Raw genomic sequence first — 19268 nt, 5'->3', positions numbered from 1 at the left:
GCCTCTGCCTTCCAAGTCACTGGGATTACAGGTTGTGTGCCACCTTGCCTGGCAACACATCAAGGGTTCCCTATGTCCCCTTCCTGTAAAGCACATCCATCCTTTTGTCCTAAAATACCCTTTGTACCCAGACTTTAGCAAGACTCAAGAGCATCTATGTATCTGCTTCCCACAGCCATCCATAGCCTCCACTCTATAAGCTCCAGAAACCTCAGCCCCAGGAGTTCAGAGTCTCTTGCCTGCTTCCCTACATGCTGGCCAGATGCTGCCCCCTAGGGTCAGGGTCAGCAGGAGCTTTCCCAGCTGAGCCTGTCATACCTTTAGAAGTCTCACTTGGGACTGGTAGGCAATTTTCAGCCCATGGGCTCTGTGCCCTTTTCCTGTTATTCTCAGGGACCAGCCACACTCTGAAGGAATCATATAGGCTCTTGTGTCTCTAGTCTCAATACCCAGGAGCTTCTCTTCACGCAGGGTATGATGAGCATCATGCATGAGTGCACTTCACACCCTGAGTATCTCTGCAGATCTGTATATGTGATGCTGTAGATACTGAATTTTTGATCACAAGCTTTGGCTGCCACTATAAACTCTAGCTCTGAGCGTCATAAGCCTCTTTTTTTAGGTGACCACTGCTTAGCTGTCCCACTAAGACCTTGGGAAGCACCTGGGCGAGAGCTCCCCATGCCAAAGCTCACCTTTGGACAACTAGTGAGCCTAGGAAAAGGCTTAGCAGAGGGAGTGTTGGCATAGGGAAGTCCACTCTGGAGATGCTCTCTCCCTGTGGATAGAACTCCTTCACCTAAGAGTTCAGTGTCCACTCTGGAGTCGGTACAAGGACGGCAGGCATACTGATTCCCTGCAGCTTGCTGATGGTGACATTTTTTGCTGGTCTCTGTAACATTGGAGTGAACCTAGCCAAGGCTGGGCTCTTGCGAAGAAGGATCCACAAGGGTCAGCAGAGTTGGATGTTCCATGGTGCCCATTGGCAGCACCTTACTCCCACCCAGGAATCCCCTTTCCCATGTGTCCTGCCTGGGACTCACCTTGGCCCTGGCCCTGGCCCTAAGCTGGGCTACTGAGAGGAGGCGTGGAGACTAGCATAGTGCTTCTGGAACTGGCCATGGGATAATGTGTGGGAGCTCCAAAGCAAGAATGGCCCAGTGTGTTGTGGTCATGGCATCTCTGAGACACAGGAGAGTCAGTGCTACATTGGTACTAAATTCAGTTTTTGCCAGCAGCATCCTAGGGCCAGTTTTTGAGCCTTGGTTTCTCTGTCAGAAATGGAGAAAATGGTAGTAGCCACTTTGCTGGCTCCAAAGGCTCTTATGCCCCCCAGATGGGGGATTTGTGGTTACCTCTGTAAACTTCATGCATAGGCATCCTTGAGTTAGGGAGTTCTTAAGAAACCGAGACTGTACCAGACTACATCAATTCTGGAGACAGCAAGGAGAGGCTGTGACTGCTGCAGGGCTGTGTGAGCAGGTGCTTTCAGGAAAGTCTACTGGGTAGCATGTGAGGAGGCTGGGTGTAGGGCCTGCAGAGGGCAGGAGGTATCCTCTGTGGGGTAGAAGGCAGGAGTCAGGTGTGGGGCCTAAAGCTGGGGTGGCTTCAGAAGTAAGCTGATGCACAGCTCTGCCCATGTGGATCATTTGTGAATAGCTGTTTTCTGTCAATACTGGTTTATATGTTTCTTAGAATAACAGATAACTTTGTTTATACCAAGTTAATTACTCTTCACTGAGATAAAAAGAATAGTTTTTTTTTTTTTTTTTTAATTGAAGACATGGTGAGTCAAATCAAAATATGTAGTACTGACTCAAGAACACTGGGCCAAAAGAGGAGTATGCCTGGGTATTAAGTTCTTTGCCTGGAGGGTGCAGCCTCTGGTCTCTTTCTCTTGTGGGTCCAAGAGGCCTTAGGCTGCTGCTGCTCTTTTGCTGGGCTGGATGAGGGTCCCAGATCTCGATCTCCCTGGTAATAAAAGGCAGAGGCATACACAGCCTCTCTCTCTGTCCCTTGCTCCTATTGGAACAGAAATCCTGGAAGGTTTGGTCCTGCCTTGGCTAGATGGCCAAATGGCCAGTGAAGGAGAATTGGATCTCTACATGCTTTCCAGAAGGGATCAATGGACTACCTGCCTTTGTGGTGTGTGTAAGCTCACCAGATATGAGAGGGTCATAGAGGTGGGCTGTGTGTGTGTGTGTGTGTGTGTGTGTCTTTGTCTTTGACCCTAGAGGAAAATTAAGGCATCTTTCTCTTTTGTTCTTCCCCACAGTATGACAATCTCCTGAGCCAGTTTGGCTGCATGCAGGTGTCCTCATCTTCCTCCTCCCACTCCCTGTCTACGGCAGATGCGGGCCTGCCCCACAGGTCAGGCAGCAACATAGAGCAGTACATCCACGATTTGGACACTAATTCTTTTGAACTGGACTTACAGTTTTCTGAAGATGAGAAGAGGTTATTATTGGAGAAGCAAGCTGGTGGAAATCCTTGGTAAGAAGTATAGTATAGTGGCTGAGCACAGTGGCGCATACCTATAATCCTAGAGACTTGGGAGGCTGAGGCAGGAGGATTGCAAGTTCAAGGCAGCCTCAGCAACTTATCAAGACCCTAAGCAACTTAGTGAGACCCTGCTTCAAAATTTAAAAAAAAAGGGGGGGGGGCTGGGGGTAAAGCACCCCATTAAATCCTCGTTTCCCCTCTACCTCTAAAAAAAGAAATACAGGTATAACCAACACTAGAAATGCAATGAGCCCAGAGAGTGGCTGGCAGGGCTGGAGGGAGATCTTGCCTGGTACCACCTCCCCATGCCTGAAGCATGCTGCAGGGTCAGTTATTAAGTGGGTTGGGACCCTCAGAGCCCTGGTTCTAGTGGGCAAGGCTGGAGACAGTTCCCTTGCTCTGCCAGGCATTTGGATGGCCCAGGTGTAGGTGTGGAGTCCCTATGACTAAAATAGATGCTGCCCATAGGGAGACATTGGGGTGTTTCTAAGGTCCTGATTTTTATTTGTATTGAAGCAGACGTTTTCCATGTTCATTGGCCATTGTGTTTTTTCTTTTTCTTTCTTTCTTTTCTTTTTTTTTTTTTTAATTTTTTTGAGGTGCTTTGTATCCTCTGCTTTTTCTTGTATATTTTGCATCTTTTTAAAATTGACTTTTAAGAGCCATAATGAAAGATATTCTCTGTTGTATACTTAGCCAACATTTTTCTACAGTTTATCTCTTTTGTCTATCCATGCTGTTGTTTTGTATAGAAGTTGCAAATTCTCACAAAGTCCATCCTGTCCATGTTTTTATTGTTTTCTAACTTACTCTCTTGAAAAGGGCCTCAGTATTTTTACCTGCATTTTCTTCAAGTGTTTTTATGCTTTTTTTTTTTTTTTTTGGTGCTGGGGATCGAACCCATGGTCTTGTGCATGCAAGGCAAGTACTCTACCAACTGAGCTATAACCCCAGCCTCAAGTGTTTTTATGCTTTTACCTTTCATGTAGGCAGACACACCCAAGGTGGTGGCATCTCTTGGGAAGGCATGTTGAGGTGGGGTGAAAATAGAAGATAGGAAGGGGAGAGTTGAAGCTTTGGCAAAGAAGGAGAGAGGATGCATGGGACTGGGGACTTGTGAGGAGAGAGGAGATGAGCCCTCAGAAGCTTCCCCAATGAGATGCAGAGGGAAAAGCTGAACGTAGCTAAGAATGGGATATTGTACCATCAGAAATTATCTCTGGAAAAAGAATATAAATGTTGACTCCCCAGAAATAACCTACAATTCTAGGGAGTCTAAGTTTGTCCTTTAACTCACTTTTTCCTTAAGTGGTATTGCTAGGGATAGGAGCAAAGAATGTTTGGTGAAAACAGCTTGAGCAGTGCTGGACATAGCTCTGAACAAGTGTGTGTGCTGGGCTGTGTGGTGGCCTACTGGGCTCTTGCATGTTGGGCCTCCAGCCAACCTGCTCTTCACTGGCTCCTCTCCAGGTGTGTGTGCATCTTGGCTCCTCTGATGACCCCTCAAAGGTCTGTATCTCTGCCCAGGGGCAGGGTCACCCTAGGTGATTCAGTGGCAGGCTGGACAGGGGAGCTTGCATCCTCCTGCATGTGTCCTTTGGGTTTAGGGTTCTCTTTCCTTTTCCTCCAGATTTCAGGCTCATTGTGAAAGGTGATGACTACAGAGAGCTTGGAGGATCCCGCATTTGACAGTGGTCAATCCTTCAAGCATCTTGTTCTTGTGAACAGTGAGATTGGGGAGTCCCTAAGCTCAAGGCCGGGACTTGGGTGTATGATGCTATTAAAATTATTCGTTCTTATTCTCTGGTAGTGTGCAGTAGAGTTTTTTTTAGTGGCTCCATGCTGTAGGGTGGACATTATTTTGACAATTAATGGAATGTGTATTGTTATTTCTAGAATTTTCTGAAGTTAGTAGGTTTATGGTTTAAATACGTGTATTTTTGGAGATTAATAGGTTCTCAATATTTCCACTGAACCCTTACTAGCAATCTTCAGTTATACCTGCTATAATCTTTGTAATTTTATATCATTCAATAAATCACTTTGAAATCCTGATGTTTTCCTTGAGCCTACATGGAAGCACAAGAAGAAGTAAGTATACTTCATTGACTTGTTTTGTACTATTATTAACAAATTTATCAAGAGATTTTGTAAATTGTACTAAAACCTACTTCAGATATTAATGTTTTTCTCCAGAAGTAAAATGTGTATTTTTCATATGTGAGTACGAGCCATTGGCTTAACAGAGGAGAAGCCTGCCTTCTCAACTGCTGCAGCATTGCTCAAGTCTAAAGATGCTGAAAAGAAGCCTAGCTTAATTTTATTTTGGTCTCATTAAGTTGCCCCAGCCGTCCTCAAACTTTGGCTCCTCCTGTCTCAGCCTCCCACTGCAGGCATGTGCCACCATACCTGGCAGCCATGGGGGAAGGACCTCATAGAACCAGAGGTGGTACTCCATTGTGTTAGGGTTACCTTCACCAGCTGCAGCAGGAAGTCCCTGGAGAAGGTGCATGCTGACTTGAGAGGTCAAAGGAAAAGGATCCTTCAAAATGAAAGGAGCAGGGCTGGGGATGTGGCTCAACTGGTAGCGCGCTTGCCTGGCATGCGTGCGGCCCAGGTTAGATCCTCAGCACCACATACAAACAAGGATCTTGTGTCCGCCAAAAACTAAAAAATAAATATTAAAAAAAAATTCTCTCTCTCTCTCTCTCTCTTTAAAAAAAAAAAAAAACCAAAGTGAAAGGAGCCATTCGGAAACCTACTAAGACCCTGAGATCATCTAGAAAGTGCCTTATGGTGAAGGTTCTTAGACACAGAGTGGTTTCCAGAAGAGAATCCACAGCAACACACTGACTTTCCAGCCCTTCCCAGAATGTTAAGCAAGTTCCTTCTGTCAACTTCAAGCCAGGAGCCAAGTTGTCATCACCATTGCAGATGTCTAAATCAATTATTTTAATAAATTGATTATCAGTTATTAAAAAAGAAGGAGAAAGGGCTGGGGATGTACCTCAGTTATAGAGCACTTGCTTAGCACGAATAAGACCCTGGATTCAATTGCAACTTCTTCAAACAAAAGAAACTGAAATGCCAGAGAGCTTTATATGTGGCAGGAGGAATCTACACCAGTGAAACTAGGCAAAATTATAAATACAAAACAAAAATGGGATAAAAGCTGTCTTTCCTTTGACTTTATAGATCTTAATGCTTTGCTTTTTTTCTGTCTGAACAGAACTTTGCACAATATTATAGTTCTGAATATAAATTAATAAATATATAAATTAATTACAACTTTTTTGGGGGGAGGGTGATGGGGATTGAACTGGGGACCTTGTACATACTGGGCAATGCCCTATCACTGGCTATCTCCCTAGCCCTGCAACATCTTTTTGAGACCAACAGTTCAGAGTTTTAAAGATAGAGAAATTTTTAAAGGGAATGTTTTCTACTTAAAAGGAACATTTTAAATGTGTATGTGCTGAGATCTTTAATAGCTCAGCACTTTTACAGTGTTCCAGACTAGAAATTAAAAAGCCTTTGAAGCACACAGAAAAGTTGGGCTGAGGATACAGAGGCCACACAGTCTCTGGGAGACAGAGGCTCCTGGCTGCAACTGTGCTTCCTACATGGAAGCCAACACTGCCACTGTCCACAAGACAGTGGAAATGCACCATAGAGGAGGGAATTCATATCCCTGCTTTCTCCTGTAAGGCAAGTTGTGAATGAATGTGCACACAGGACAGGACTTGTTGCTTTGCTTGTATTCATCTGGTACCACCCAGCTTCTCACCAAAGATGTTCTGTTGTTTTGAAGTTCTTGGCAGTAAGCACAGACAGTGCTGACATAGTCGAAATGTGGAAGAGTCCCTATTCAAATAGTTGTTGTGGAACAATATGTGCTCCTTTGTGCTGAGGTGCAGAAGCTGTGGTGGATACAACTGCTGGCATCAATTGAGGCCTAGGCATCAAGCAGTGCAGGGCCATATTAGTTCTTCATAGCCATATGCTCATAGAAAGAAAAGAAGCTGGTCTCACTTTCAAGTATTTCTAGAAATAATGAGTTTGGTTGATGTTCCACGTGACGACATGGAAAGTATGCCTTGGCACTTCTGCTTAGAACACAGGTGTGACAGCTGTTTCAAGGAAAGCACTTATTTGCACACTTGACACTCTCCAGGTAACACCATCCCCACTAGAGTCTGATTGGTTGGCCAACTGCAGTTGTGCAGGTGTGGGCACTTGGATGACATTTTTCTTTTTTTTTTTCTTTTCTTTCTTTTTTTTTTTAGAGAGAGAAAGAGAGAGAATTTTAATATTTATTTTTTAGTTTTTTGGCAGACATAACATCTTTGTTTGTATGTGGTGCTGAGGATCGAACCCGGGCCGCACGCATGCCAGGAGAGCACGCTACCGCTTGAGCCACATCCCCAGCCCCGACATTTTTCTTGATAATTTTTTTTTCAAAGAAAACAATTGCTAGTATCTGTACCGATGATAAAATTGAAATGTTCAAGTGAAAATTAGGATTTTGGAAAGTTGTTACTGTAGTTTGACATCTTCTTTTGAGGAGATCAGTGTTGATGCTAATGAATTAATTCATTGATATTGTAGAGTGATACTTGTTGCCATTTGGAAGCTCTCCAGTATTTCCCAGATGACTCCACAGTGTGCTATTGTAGAATCATGTAATGGCAGAAGGTCCATTTCAAGTGTGAGGTAGATTGGTGGTGTTAAAGTCACAGAGCATGGAAAGCTCCTTAATGCTGTTCATCTTTAAGAAACTACTACTGGGGCTGGGATGTGGCTCAAGCCTTAGCGCGCTCGCCTGGCATGCGTGCGGCCCGGGTTCGATCCTCAGCACCACATACAAACAAAGATGTTGTGTCCGCCGAAAACTAATAAATAAGTATTAAAAAATTTAAAAAAAAAAAAAAAAAAGAAACTACTACTTTTTGAGTTTTAGTATAATATCAAAGAAGAGTATCCACAATTATCTAAGAGGCTATTAAAACCTTCCTTTTTCTAGCAGTTCATCAGAATGAGGCTGCATCTTTACATACTGGAGCCTGAAGGACAGATGTGAGAGTCCAGCTCCATTCTTCTAAATTAGATTTTTTAAATGCATAACCATGCTTCTCATTCCATTAACTATTTTTGCTACAGTCCTAGATATGGAACATGGGGCCTATCCTCAGCACTTTATTATTTTTATTTTGGCACAGTGTCTCACTGAGTTGCCCACACTGCCCTCAGACTTCAATCCTTCTGTCTCAGCCTCCCAAGTAGATGGCTCACAGGAGTGTGCCACCATGCTGGGGACAGAGGAGGTCACTTTTAAATATTATTTATGCAACGGATTTATTGTTTTAATGACTTAAATAAATATTTGAAAATGTCTTCGTTTGTTTCTCAGTCCGTTTGGTGGATAGAATCTGGAGACAGATCTTTTGGGTCTCCATCAAGTTGAAGTCCAAGACCTAAAGAGTAGAGGGTGGACCTTTCAGAGCAAACAATGTCCCATCAGCCATTGCCACTGGTTCCCACCAAGTGAATCGAGGTCTAGAGAGGCTTCCTGGAGTTCAGGGCAGCCACTCCCAGTCCCACAGCCTCACTGTGCTCTCCAGATGGAGTTTTTCTGGGTGTTTCATGCTCAGATCTTTCAAGATGGGTCTCTTTGGGGTCTGTGTGGGGTACAGGGGAGGAAGAGGAAATAATCTAGGCTTTGGAGTTGGGGAAGAGCAGGATTTTACATTGTCATCTCTTGTGAGTTGAAAGTAGATGTCATCAGATGCTCAGCCACTATATGGTGAGGCTGAGAGATGTCATCCATTTTGGGGAGCCAAATGCTGTGTGTGTAAGTAAGGTTGTCCACTGAATAGTTAGCTGTATCTCTGATTGAGGTTTGGTTTTGGCTCTAAGTCTTCAAATGGCTTCTACAACCTGCCAGGGAGAAGAAGTACACTTGGAGGAGCAGGAGGTTTCTTCAGGAGTGGAAATTGACTCTGAAGTAAAAAATCAAAATGACTCCTTCTGGGCTGGGATTGTAGCTCAGTGGTAGAGCGCTTGCTCACACACGTGAGGCCCTGGGTTCGGTCCTCAGCACCACATAAAAATAAATAAATAAAGATATTGTGTCTATCTGCAACTTAAAAATATATATATATATATATATTTCTTCCTTGGAAGTATTTTTTCTTTCTTTTGTGGTACTGGGGATTGAATCTAGGGGCACTTTACTACCAAGCTACGTTCCCAGTTCTTTTTTTTTTAAGTTGCTAGGTCTGACCTCAAAATTTTGATCCTCCTGCCTTAGCCTTCCTGAGTTGCTGGGATTACAGGTGTGCACCACTATACCTGGCTAAAGTACTTAAACTTTTAAAGTAGATAAACAAGTTACTTGTAAGCTCATTGGCTAACTAAGCTAGTACACTGTGATATAACTGCTAATAATGGAGTTTTCTTGGCCTCTGTTTGCCCCCTGTACTCTCTGACTCGTGGGCCTCAGCAAGGTAGGGGTTCCCCATTTGCACAGGAGTGAGTGGCACTACTTCCTGTGGTGCCTACATGTTCTGCTGCTAAGTTATCACAGGCTTCACTTTCTCTCTGAATGATAATGCTCTGGACCTCTCTGTCCTCCTTTTCCTTTTCCTTTTCCTTTTCCTTCTAAGGCTAGATTTATAAAGTGGGATTACTTCCTGATATGCATTTCTAAATTGCTTTTCCAGCATGGCCTCATTTCAGGCCATTAGTGCTGCATGAGAACAATTGTATCCCCCTGCAACCCCAGTGGTCCCAGAAGAATGGTACAAAGGATGCTCAATCCCATTTCTTTATTAAGGACTACTGAAAATGTTTTTGTATCACCTCGTTCTTTTGGGGAACTTCCAATTTGGGTACTTTGTTCACTTTTCTGCTGAGACTGGTGGCCTCTAGAGGCGCTTGGTGTTGGCTCTGTGGAGCACAGGTGTTGTCCCTTCCAAAGCCTGTTATCCTGGTGGTTTTGTGGTTAGAGTTGTTTTTGTTCTCATGTAGTCCAGCCTGTGGTTTTGTGTTTGGTGACTCCTTTTACTTTGGTCTTGGAAGGCAACTCCTCCCGCATAGCTTGAAGAATTTCCCTCATCATCTTCTGGTACTCCCCTTGTCTGGTTTAATCTTTCAGACTTACTTTCTCATGCACTGTGAGAGCCAAGGACAAGATGGCACCACGAGGCCTCCTTTTCCCTTGCTTATGTATCAGGCCTTTTATAGGGGATTCTTTGCCTCTTCTCTCACCGTAGGTTTGTGTGTGTGTGTGTGTGTGTGTGTGTGTACATGCATGTGCACGCATACATGCACAGGTGCACTAAGGATTGAACCCAGGACCACCTCCATTTTCTTGTGTTGCCTCTGGTTCTCAAAGCCTACAGAATGCCTTTGGCCAAGACTTGGCCTAGACAGGCCAGAATTGATCAGGCTGTGGGGATAGTAGAGTTTGATGGGAGAATTGGGTTTTTCCATTTCAGTTCTCCTTCTTACAAGTGCTCTGGCCCCTTGGTAAGTTGCCCAGGTACTTACATGGTTGTCTTAGGCCTTTTTCAAATATAAAAACAGTATTCTACAGGAGAACCTCAGATTAGGGATTTCAGTGGAATCAACTAGATATAGGGCTGGGGGAATAGTTCAATGGTTGATCACTTGCCTGGCATGCACAGGCCCTGGGTTCCATCCCCATCACTGCATGGGGGTGGGGGTGGGAGTGGTGTAATATATAAATCAGTAGCTATTAGCTTTAACAAGTGAGGTAACCTATAGACATTAAGATGACCTCTTGGGCTGGGGTTATAACTTAGTGGTAGAGCACTTGCCTAGCATGTGTGAGGCACTGGGTTCAATTCTTAGCACTGCGTATAAATAAGTGATATAAAGGTTCATTGACAACTAAAAAAAATATTTTTTTAAAATGATCTCTTATGCTTTTAGGAGGCAAAGTGAAGTGTTGTACTTGCTGCTGCTGATGGGTATTATAACAAAGCCTGTACTTGAAACTTTGTTTTCCAGATTTGCCACATTTAAATGGATGTATTATATTAGTGTGATAGGGATTCCAGAAAAGATGTCCCCCCTCCAGGTGCTGGGGTCAGACCCAGGGCTGGTGCCTGCTGAGTTTATACTCTGCCCTATCCCAGAAAAGACATTCTTTTTTTTTTTTTTTTAAGAAGTGTTAAATATTCTTTATTTAATATAATACATGAACCACACTAAAAGGCCTTTCCATAAAGAAAAAAACAGCATTTTAGATACCTGGGATTCTAATTAAATTGGCATGATCAACAGAAATATAAAGTAGACACTGCTACCTTATCTTTAGCCATTGCCTTTAATAAGCTAATGAACACAAATTGAAACACATGTGAATCATGCTTGGTTCTGAGAGAGTGAAGGGAGAGTTCCCCTATATTTAAGCATATTCACATAATCACTTATATAAATCCAAATATAAAACCAGTTTCGAGATGGCATTCACCATTTTTGCATAATACTGAATATTACTTATTAAGTCCAGGCATAACTTTAAAAAGGGGAAAACAGTGATACAATTTACTGAAGTGGGATTATAGCCAAAATATTAATTTAACTACAAATTATTTTTACTTAAATCAAGAAAAATTATTTTGTCAGTCATTCCTGATAAGAATCTGGTGTGTCACATCAATTAAATTATGGTGCACATAAAAAAGCCACAAGACATTTATTTTTGGTAATAAATAAGGCAGTGGCTATTATTCATTAGTACCTTTTTTGAGATAAGCTATTAAGCCTACCCTTTTTCCCTTCTTAATGCCAGGGAAGATCATTTTTGTTTCAGGGATGTATTTTGGGGGATTCTCCAAATACTCCATCAGTGTATTCTCTCCCCAGGTGCTACCTTTGTTCTTGTTGGCATCTGTGTGAGAGAATCCAGCAGCCTGACCTGTCTTCTGCCCAAACAGTCCATGGAGATTTGGCCCAGTCGTGTGCTTGCCTCCCTTTTCCGTGATGTGGCACGGGGGGCATACTTGTGAACAAAACTCTTTGCCTTTCTCAGCATCACTCTTTTTAAAATTTTCAGTTGTACATGGGCACAATACCTTTATTTATTTTTATGTGGTGTTCAGGATCAAACTCAGGGCCTCGTGTGCTAGACACAGGCTCTACCACTGAGCTAAATAGCCTGAGCCCCAACATCACTCATTTTTAATTCATTCTTTCATTGCTACCACAAAGTAGGTTCCCACTCAGAAGCCAGATGTCCCACTCTCTAGTCCAAGGACACACCATGTCTGTGCTTATGTCAAAACATTCTTAAACCAGGTCCAAGTTGGGTCTTTCAAGAATTTGTGATCTTAAAGCACTCTAGATTGTACACCCTGAACTGGGAAGTCCTGGCATGGGAAGTAGCTTAATTATCACAATCTCGTCCTGAATGGATTATTTATCTCTTCTCTCACCATAGGTTTGTGTTGAGGGGTGGGTGCACATGTGCACTAGGGATTGAACCCAGGGCCTCCTGCATTTGCTATGTGTTGCCTTTGGGTTCAGGGTACCATCCCCTCTACCTGTTCTCTGCTGCATAGATACCCCAGCCAAGAAGTGACTATGGGACTTTGGTCCAGACACAGGTGAAATGTCCCATGTGTCGCATTAGGAGTTGTTTCCTGTATCTGAAGCCTGGCTGGATCTGCAGGTGACAATCTTGGTAGTGCAGAATCCCAGAGGTCCTGTGGGGTTTTCTGAAAGAAGGAGTCTGGGGAGTTTCTGTGAGTGTCTTATTCTTGTTTTCTTCTTCTTTTTTATAGGCACCAATTTGTAGAAAATAATCTAATACTAAAAATGGGTCCAGTGGATAAGCGAAAGGTGAGTCAGACTCCTGCTGATTTTTGTCTTCATAGGTGACTTCCTCCCGCTGCTAGCTTGGCTTAGCTCTCCTTTCTTGGGCTCTTGCCATGATGTGTTGACATAGTGTTCTTCATCTTGGCACTCTATAAAGAAATCTCTAGATTTAATAGCCCAGGAAGATTTAAGCCCTCAGGGAAACAGTTGGAACCCCATTGAGTTCCAAAAAGTTGGAACTCCCACAGGGAGTCAGCAAGGGGCAGGTGGAAAGCCAGCTTCAGCTCTGGCTCTGGAACCTGGCTTCCCATTTCAAGGTGTCTGTCCTGTGGAGTCCATGTCTAGTACCCTAGCAGGTGGTCTAATATTTTGTTAGTATTATGTTATGTTTTATGGATTAAGCAGATTGTGCCAGAAAATACCAGACTCTTCAACCATTCTAAGCATGACTCTCAACTGCCCTTCCTACCTGTGCAGCTTCCACCCAGTGAAATTCTCCATGCAGGTGGGCTGTGTTTGACCTGGCCTGCCCAGAGTGGGCTTCTGTGACTTAGACAAGCCAGGGGACAGTGGGACGGTGGTCAATGGCCCATCTGTGTGAGCTCAGCAGCAGGGTCTAGGTGGGGTACAAGGTGTCCTAGCTCAGTGGAGAGGTAGCTGGCATGATCCCTGTGCGCTGAGCTACTCTAGGTGAGTTCCCTCTGAGGTAGCAGTGCATGTTGTCCACACTCACCTGTGAATCTTGATGATAGGGTTGTTTGTTTGTTTGTATCAGGGTTTATTTGCACGACGACGACAGCTGCTGCTTACAGAAGGGCCACATCTATATTATGTTGATCCTGTCAACAAAGTTCTAAAAGGTGAAATTCCATGGTCACAAGAACTCCGACCAGAAGCCAAGAATTTTAAAACTTTCTTTGTTCACACGGTGAGTCTGTTCCTGAGAACTCTTATTGGCAATATTGTCATAGACCTCAGTGCTTCCGCTGACAGCATCCCTCGCTTTGGTCAAGGGAGCAGCTGGGACCATGGCACTTTCCCATCTCCCTGAGAATCTGCATTAGCTGCTCAGCCCTGAATTGGGCTGGGAGACACCCAGGGCTTTTTTTTCAACTTGGGGTGGTCACTTGCCTGCATATTTAATTTCTGCATGTGTGGAAAGAAGAAGCCCCCTGTGCTCACAGGCTTCTCCAAGGCACTTGTAGCACTAGCAACAGGACACAGGACGGGATGGAGGGTGGGTGGGACTCCCTGGAGAACATCAGGTACTCTGTCTTTGCAGCCTAACAGGACATATTACCTGATGGATCCAAGTGGGAATGCTCACAAGTGGTGCAGAAAGATCCAGGAGGTTTGGAGGCAGCGATACCAGAGCCACCCAGATGCTGCTGTGCAGTGACGTAGCCTGCGGCCGAGCTGCCCTTCGCTGCCAGGATACCTGCCCCAGCGCGGCTCGGCCGCCACCCGGGACACTTCCAGACCACCTGCCAGCCATCTCAAGGAGAATGCGGACAGCGGAAACCTTCCAGCTTTTTTATTTAAAAGAAAAGAAAAAAAATACCCAACCACACAAAGAACAAAACCAGTAAAAAACAGGAATTCAGGGTCGCTTTGCTTGCTCTCTGTGCTTTGTGGAGGCTTCCATGTGCTCTTGGGGCCGTGAAGACCCAGCCCCTTGCACGGCAGCCCAGCTCCTGCCCAGACCAGTGGCTAGACTTGGTGTCACCAGCCCCTCCTAGCATCTATCAAAACCATGTGCCTGCCACGCACCACTCCTACTGTGGCCCAGGGACTGGCTCTTTCTGCCCACCCCCACTGTCATGGAGCCCTTCACCAGGGAACCTCTGTGCACCGTACTGTGTGTACTACAGACAGGGTTCTTAGCTTTGTGAGTGTGCTCCCTACCTTATGTTCCTCATGCATGGCCCTGGAGGTGTGGCCTGGCCCTTTGTGTCTCCTGTTGTGGCTCTGGTGACAGGATTTCTGTGGTTCCTGCTGTCTGGCAGGCAGATTGAGAGGTGAAGAGTAGGCAAGACTGTGGAGATGACATGCAGAGCAGGCTGCTGCAGTTACAAGGAGCCCTCCTGGGTCTCAGCTCCCATGTCCCACCTCCTAGCAGTGTCCTTCAGTGGGGCTGGATGCCAAGCCAAGCACGTGCTTGGGAGGGGCACTGTCAGATAGAAACCAGGTTAGCACCCAGCTGAGTTTTTGCCAGATACACAGAACCCTGTCCTGTACTTGGCAAGGCCAGGAGGTACCACAGAATCCTCAGGCCTTCCTGAGAATCTCTGGAAAGTTTTAAATGTACAGGCTGCCTGTACAGGCTACTAGTAAGGTCAGGCTTGAGAGAATCCTAGTGTCAGCAGTCCCAGGGTGCTTCAGTCTCCTGCCCAGCCTTACGTGCCCCTGTTCATGTTGTGGCTAAACACTTCTCAAAGATAGCTCAGTTTTTACATTTCTGTGTTGGAAATCTAAAAGCCTTCTTCCCGCACTGCCTGGTCACTTGGCCAATGAGGGTGGAGTTTGTTTAGAAAAAAGTGTTATTTACTGTTGCCCGGGACATTAGAATAGCCCACTGAAGCCTGAGTCTGTTTGATCTGGTGTCTTCTGCCAGTTTTAGTGCGACTTTCCTTTTTCGCTTCCATAGCAGTGCTTTGCTTTTTAGAGACCAGAATGTACCAGTCCCTTGCTTTGCTTTGCTGCTTCCAGGCAGAGTGCTCCAAAAGGTCTCAAATGTGCCTGTCCTTGCCTTGATTGTCCCTGAAGGGTGGCTTTCAGTCCCTGGGGAAGAAGAGCAGGCACCTGCCTTTGCAGTCTGCTCACAGACACCATCTGACTCCCATGTACCCAAGGCAGGAACAACTTTGCTATTTCTGTAGACCTTCATAAAGGCACCAGCAAAAGGCCCACAGAAAATGTACTCCTTACACCTATCACCTGGTGTGCCAGACCAGTCCAAACTGAGAAGAAAGATTTCTTTCCCAAACTGTTTTAATGATAAGAGTGGTTCTTTTTAAACTGAGAGGAAGTGCAGATGTGGGGCTGCACTAGTGCTAGACTGGAACAGAGGTATTCCCCAGGCTTTGACAGTCATTTCTGTGAGAGCTGTGTGTGAGCAAGCATGTGTCAGGTTTCCACCTGTCCTTGGGGATCCTCAGAGAGCGGGGAACAGACCAGGTCTCCTCTCAGCCTTTAGAAGGCTTGCTTGTGTTAGGTGAGTCTCACTTGGCTGTTTTTTTTTCTTGAAATCCTGTGCAGACTCACTCCCCTTGTTGCTATTTTGACCTCTTCAGAATGTCCTGTGTCTGCAGGGGTAGCTCCCTGACTCTCCTGCCTGTGCACACACATGCAGAGAAGGGGTCTCTTGGGGCAATCTGGTACAGTGGAACAAGTAGGGCTAAGACTCGGCTGAATAAGAGAACCTGGCCAATTAGAATAAAGAACTAGAATAGAAGTCTTCTTTTATCTGCGCCCTCTGGAGAGCACCGCTACCTCCTGGGCTTCACCAATAAACACCATCCCAACCTCCTCCACCACATGGCTGAGGGCCAAGACAAATGCCACACCGTTCCCTGTTCCCCTTGGTCCTTACTTGCTGTCCCTTTTTTTCCTTGCTGCTTTTTTGTTTAAGGGCCGTGCACATTCTTCTTTAGCCCTGACTTATGTTAGTCTAGCTTTTCCAGTCACCCTCAAGCTGTCACCTAGCATGCAGATACTGTGGGTTTCAGGGAACATGTAGACATGCGTTTGTGGAGACACAAGTTGGGTCTAGCCCAGGTGAGAAAGTAGTGCCCTCCTGTATAATAGATCCAGGAGCCATGGGTCCCACTAAGGACCAGTAAGGACAAATGTAAATGCCTTTCTATGGCTTCTCCCAGCCCAGAGGGTAGCAGACTGGTGGCCATGGCTCAGACAGCCCACTGTGCCCTGCCTTCCCTGGGGATGCAGAGGGAGCTAGGTATAGATGGTTTGTTTGCACCCTTTTTCCTCTGGTGCCAGCCAGGGCAGCAGGCATCCCTGTGTGGAGCTTAAGCCTCTCTACCCTAGGGAGTGGCACTGTGGTGTATCTACCATTCTCAACCTTAACTTCCTAGAGGCTTGTTAGAAATTTGCTTTAAGAAAGTTGGCTTATGTTGTCAGTCCAAAGCAAACAGGGACTTCACCTGCTCCAGTGCTCTCAGTCTGCTCTGGTATTTGTGGTCCATGCTGGAAGGACTCAGCCCCGTGGTATACATCCACACACACCAGCCAGAGAGCTCCAGGTGATTCTGTGCTTTCTTAAAAGTAGTAGTTTCTTTCTGAAAAAAATCAACTAGGCTCTCCACCCAGAGTCCACTGTGAGCATTTTGATCTAGATTCTGTCCCCTCTTCCATTGATTGGCTTTTCAAACTAAATTGGGAACATACAGTGTACATTATTTTGTATCCATCTTTTTCATTTGATATTTTATCTGAAGTACTTTCCCATGTCATGAGCAGTTCTTCAAAAGCATGTTTTAATGATTGTAGAGTCTAATGGTCATAAATTTTTATGATAGTTTTATCTATTTCCCTATTGTAAAAGACTTAGGTGGTTTCTGGTTTTTCACTGTTTAAATAATGCTGTGATGAATGTCCTTATAAATTTTTCTATATTTGACTCTGATCTTTTCCCCTTAGATACCAGCAAATGGTATTTTAGGGTTAAAGAGTTTGTTCATTTCACTCAGATATTCCTCCCTCTTGGTCTTGTTGCTCAGATGCTCAGAGTTTCAGTAACAGCCTCCTTCCTGGTGTCCTACAGATTTTGAGCAAATCAGTTTTTGCTAAGCTGTGTGTTCCAAAGAATGATGAATATGACTGCTCTCTTTTCTTTTGTTAATGCTAAAATGATGTCATTCCTGCAGATCCATTTGTGACAGATTTTTCCAGGAGCTAATTTCCTTATTTTCGTTGCAATAATCTGGTCATGCTTGCATGTTAGTTCTCTTCCATTTCTGCTGCTATGGCTTCCAAGTGCTTGGTGATGTTTTAAGAAATCTTTTACTTTGTGTCCACAATGGTACTGAATCTGCTTCTGCACAGTCAGCAGAGATTAAAAAAAAAAAAAAGTTGAACTGACCTTGCCACGTGCTTAGTGGGTGATTTGTACTTAAGTTTATAGATTACACCATTTGGGATCACTAGCAGAGCAAGGCTCTATTTGTAAAAGAAACCGTATAGACGATTGTGTTTTACAAGAGTGCATTTGTGTGTCCCTCCACCCCTCAACAGAAGTTCTTAGCAATTCAGGACAACACAATGTCTAGGCCTTTCATTGTGGAATGTGGATCTGAGGTGGCATGAGTGTGAGGTGTTCTCCCTGCCCACAGTGCTGCAGGTTGCCCAGTGGTCTTCAAGGCCAGACCATCCAAATTTGTTTGTGTTTTTATTTCTCCACATTTACTGAGTTCCATTGATTCTGAGGAGAAACATGTACAAGAGGGTTTTCTGACCATCATGCTGAGTGCCACTTGACTACCAGAGCTCAGGGCTGAATTGTGCAGAATTGGGTCTCCTGCCCACCTCTGGTGCACCACAGTTCTTCCTCTGGCTGGATTACAGACCCCGGGTGCTCACTGCTGTGACTTGAGAGGCCACTTCTGTGAGAATATGGTGAAGGTACTGTGTCCTGACAGATGTTTTTTTTTGCTTTTTTTCCATTTTGTTTCACTGAAAACCCAGCATGAACTGATGGTGACTCAAGTGGGTGTGACTCTTTGTTCTTGGGCAGAGTGTATGGCAAGAACCCCTGAATCAGGGCTGTAGCCACTTTCAGAGCCTCTGAGAGGCATTGGCTTCTAGCCCAAAACTTCAAGGTTGTAAATTAGGCTGCCTGTGGAGAACTGTTCTGGGAAGGAAACTGTTTTCCAGCAAAGAGCATTTTTATTTGTTGCAGAGATGGCCATGGCAGGTAAATGAATGAGCCAGTGTGAATACCTGAATTTTCCCTGTAATTCTTTTCTTCAATGTGAAGAAACACCAAACTGTATAGAGAACTTTTTACAAAAGGCAAAAAAAAAAAAAAAAAAAATTTTTTTTTTTTTTTTAAACCCTTGTAGCCCACTATAGTCTAACATCTGGCTGAAAGCCTCTCTTTTGACCATAGTTTGATTGGATGTTGACAAATTTAACTGCTGCAGTGTTTGGAGCTGCTGCAGCAGTTCCAACCACATACCATAGGTTGAATGGATAGTATGTTGCTGTCCTTCAGGTTGGTGGCAGTCAGTTGCACCGTGTGTAATGTCCTCTACCTGGTCTGTAGCAGTAACTGTGATGTACAGGCAAAGCAAAAATTAAAAAAAAAAAAAAAAACCTTATGGAAACAAATAATGCAATGATACTAGGATATACACTTTTGTATTTTTATTCTTATATAAGGTTATTTGCTGGCTATTGTCGGCCTCTAGTTCATTCTGTGTTATTTAAATTCTAATATATGAATTATTTGGATTGAATTCATGTTCGGGGCCACGTTGTTGTATGTATTGATGTACAGCCTTGAATGTGAATAATTATTGTAAACTATTATATTTTACAACTTTTTTTTCTGGCTTTATTATATAAATTTTCTATTTGGTCATGGTTTAATCATATCATAATTTAATGAATCTGTTTATTCTTTTTTCAAATATCTGTGCTTTAGATATAGTTCCGGATGATGAATTTCCCTCGTATGCTCCGTAGTCTTGAAATAAAAGCATGTAGAGTGCACCCTTTTGCGAGCCTGATTCTTCCTTTGATCGGGGCGGGACCCGGGATCCCCGCGTGAAACCAGGGCCTGCACCTGCCGGAAGGGAGCACGGCCGGCAGCCTTTTCGGACCGGAACTTCCGCCTCCCGCATGACTCCGGGGCGGGCGCTTTACTAGGGCGGACCTGTGGGCGGGACAGAGCGAAGAGA

At 44.5% G+C, this 19268-nt stretch overlaps 1 protein-coding gene across 3 annotated transcripts in view; it reads left to right on the top strand.

Moving 5' to 3' along the window:
- Nucleotides 1-19080, top strand: part of Pdpk1 (3-phosphoinositide dependent protein kinase 1) — a 70000-nt gene extending 50920 nt beyond the window's left edge. The window contains exons 11-15 of one of the 3 annotated variants that reach the window (XR_007342632.1): nucleotides 2276-2493; nucleotides 3973-4011; nucleotides 4133-4593; nucleotides 12315-12372; nucleotides 13124-13177. Coding sequence is in view for 1 of the 3 variants with exons in the window: in XM_015490871.2 (XP_015346357.2) it covers nucleotides 2276-2493; nucleotides 12315-12372; nucleotides 13124-13276; nucleotides 13631-13747 (546 nt within the window). In the remaining 2 variants the exon portion in view is untranslated. Of the gene's footprint in view, nucleotides 1-2275; nucleotides 2494-3972; nucleotides 4594-12314; nucleotides 12373-13123; nucleotides 13277-13630 lie in introns of those variants that run through there. The other 2 variants (XR_007342631.1, XM_015490871.2) reach the window with 2 other exon arrangements.
- Nucleotides 19081-19268: the final 188 nt, after the last annotated feature.

Source organism: Marmota marmota, unplaced genomic scaffold (genome assembly GCF_001458135.2).
Source record: "Marmota marmota marmota unplaced genomic scaffold, marMar, whole genome shotgun sequence".
NCBI lineage: Eukaryota > Metazoa > Chordata > Mammalia > Rodentia > Sciuridae > Marmota > Marmota marmota.
This window is presented reverse-complemented; position numbering and strand designations above follow the sequence as displayed.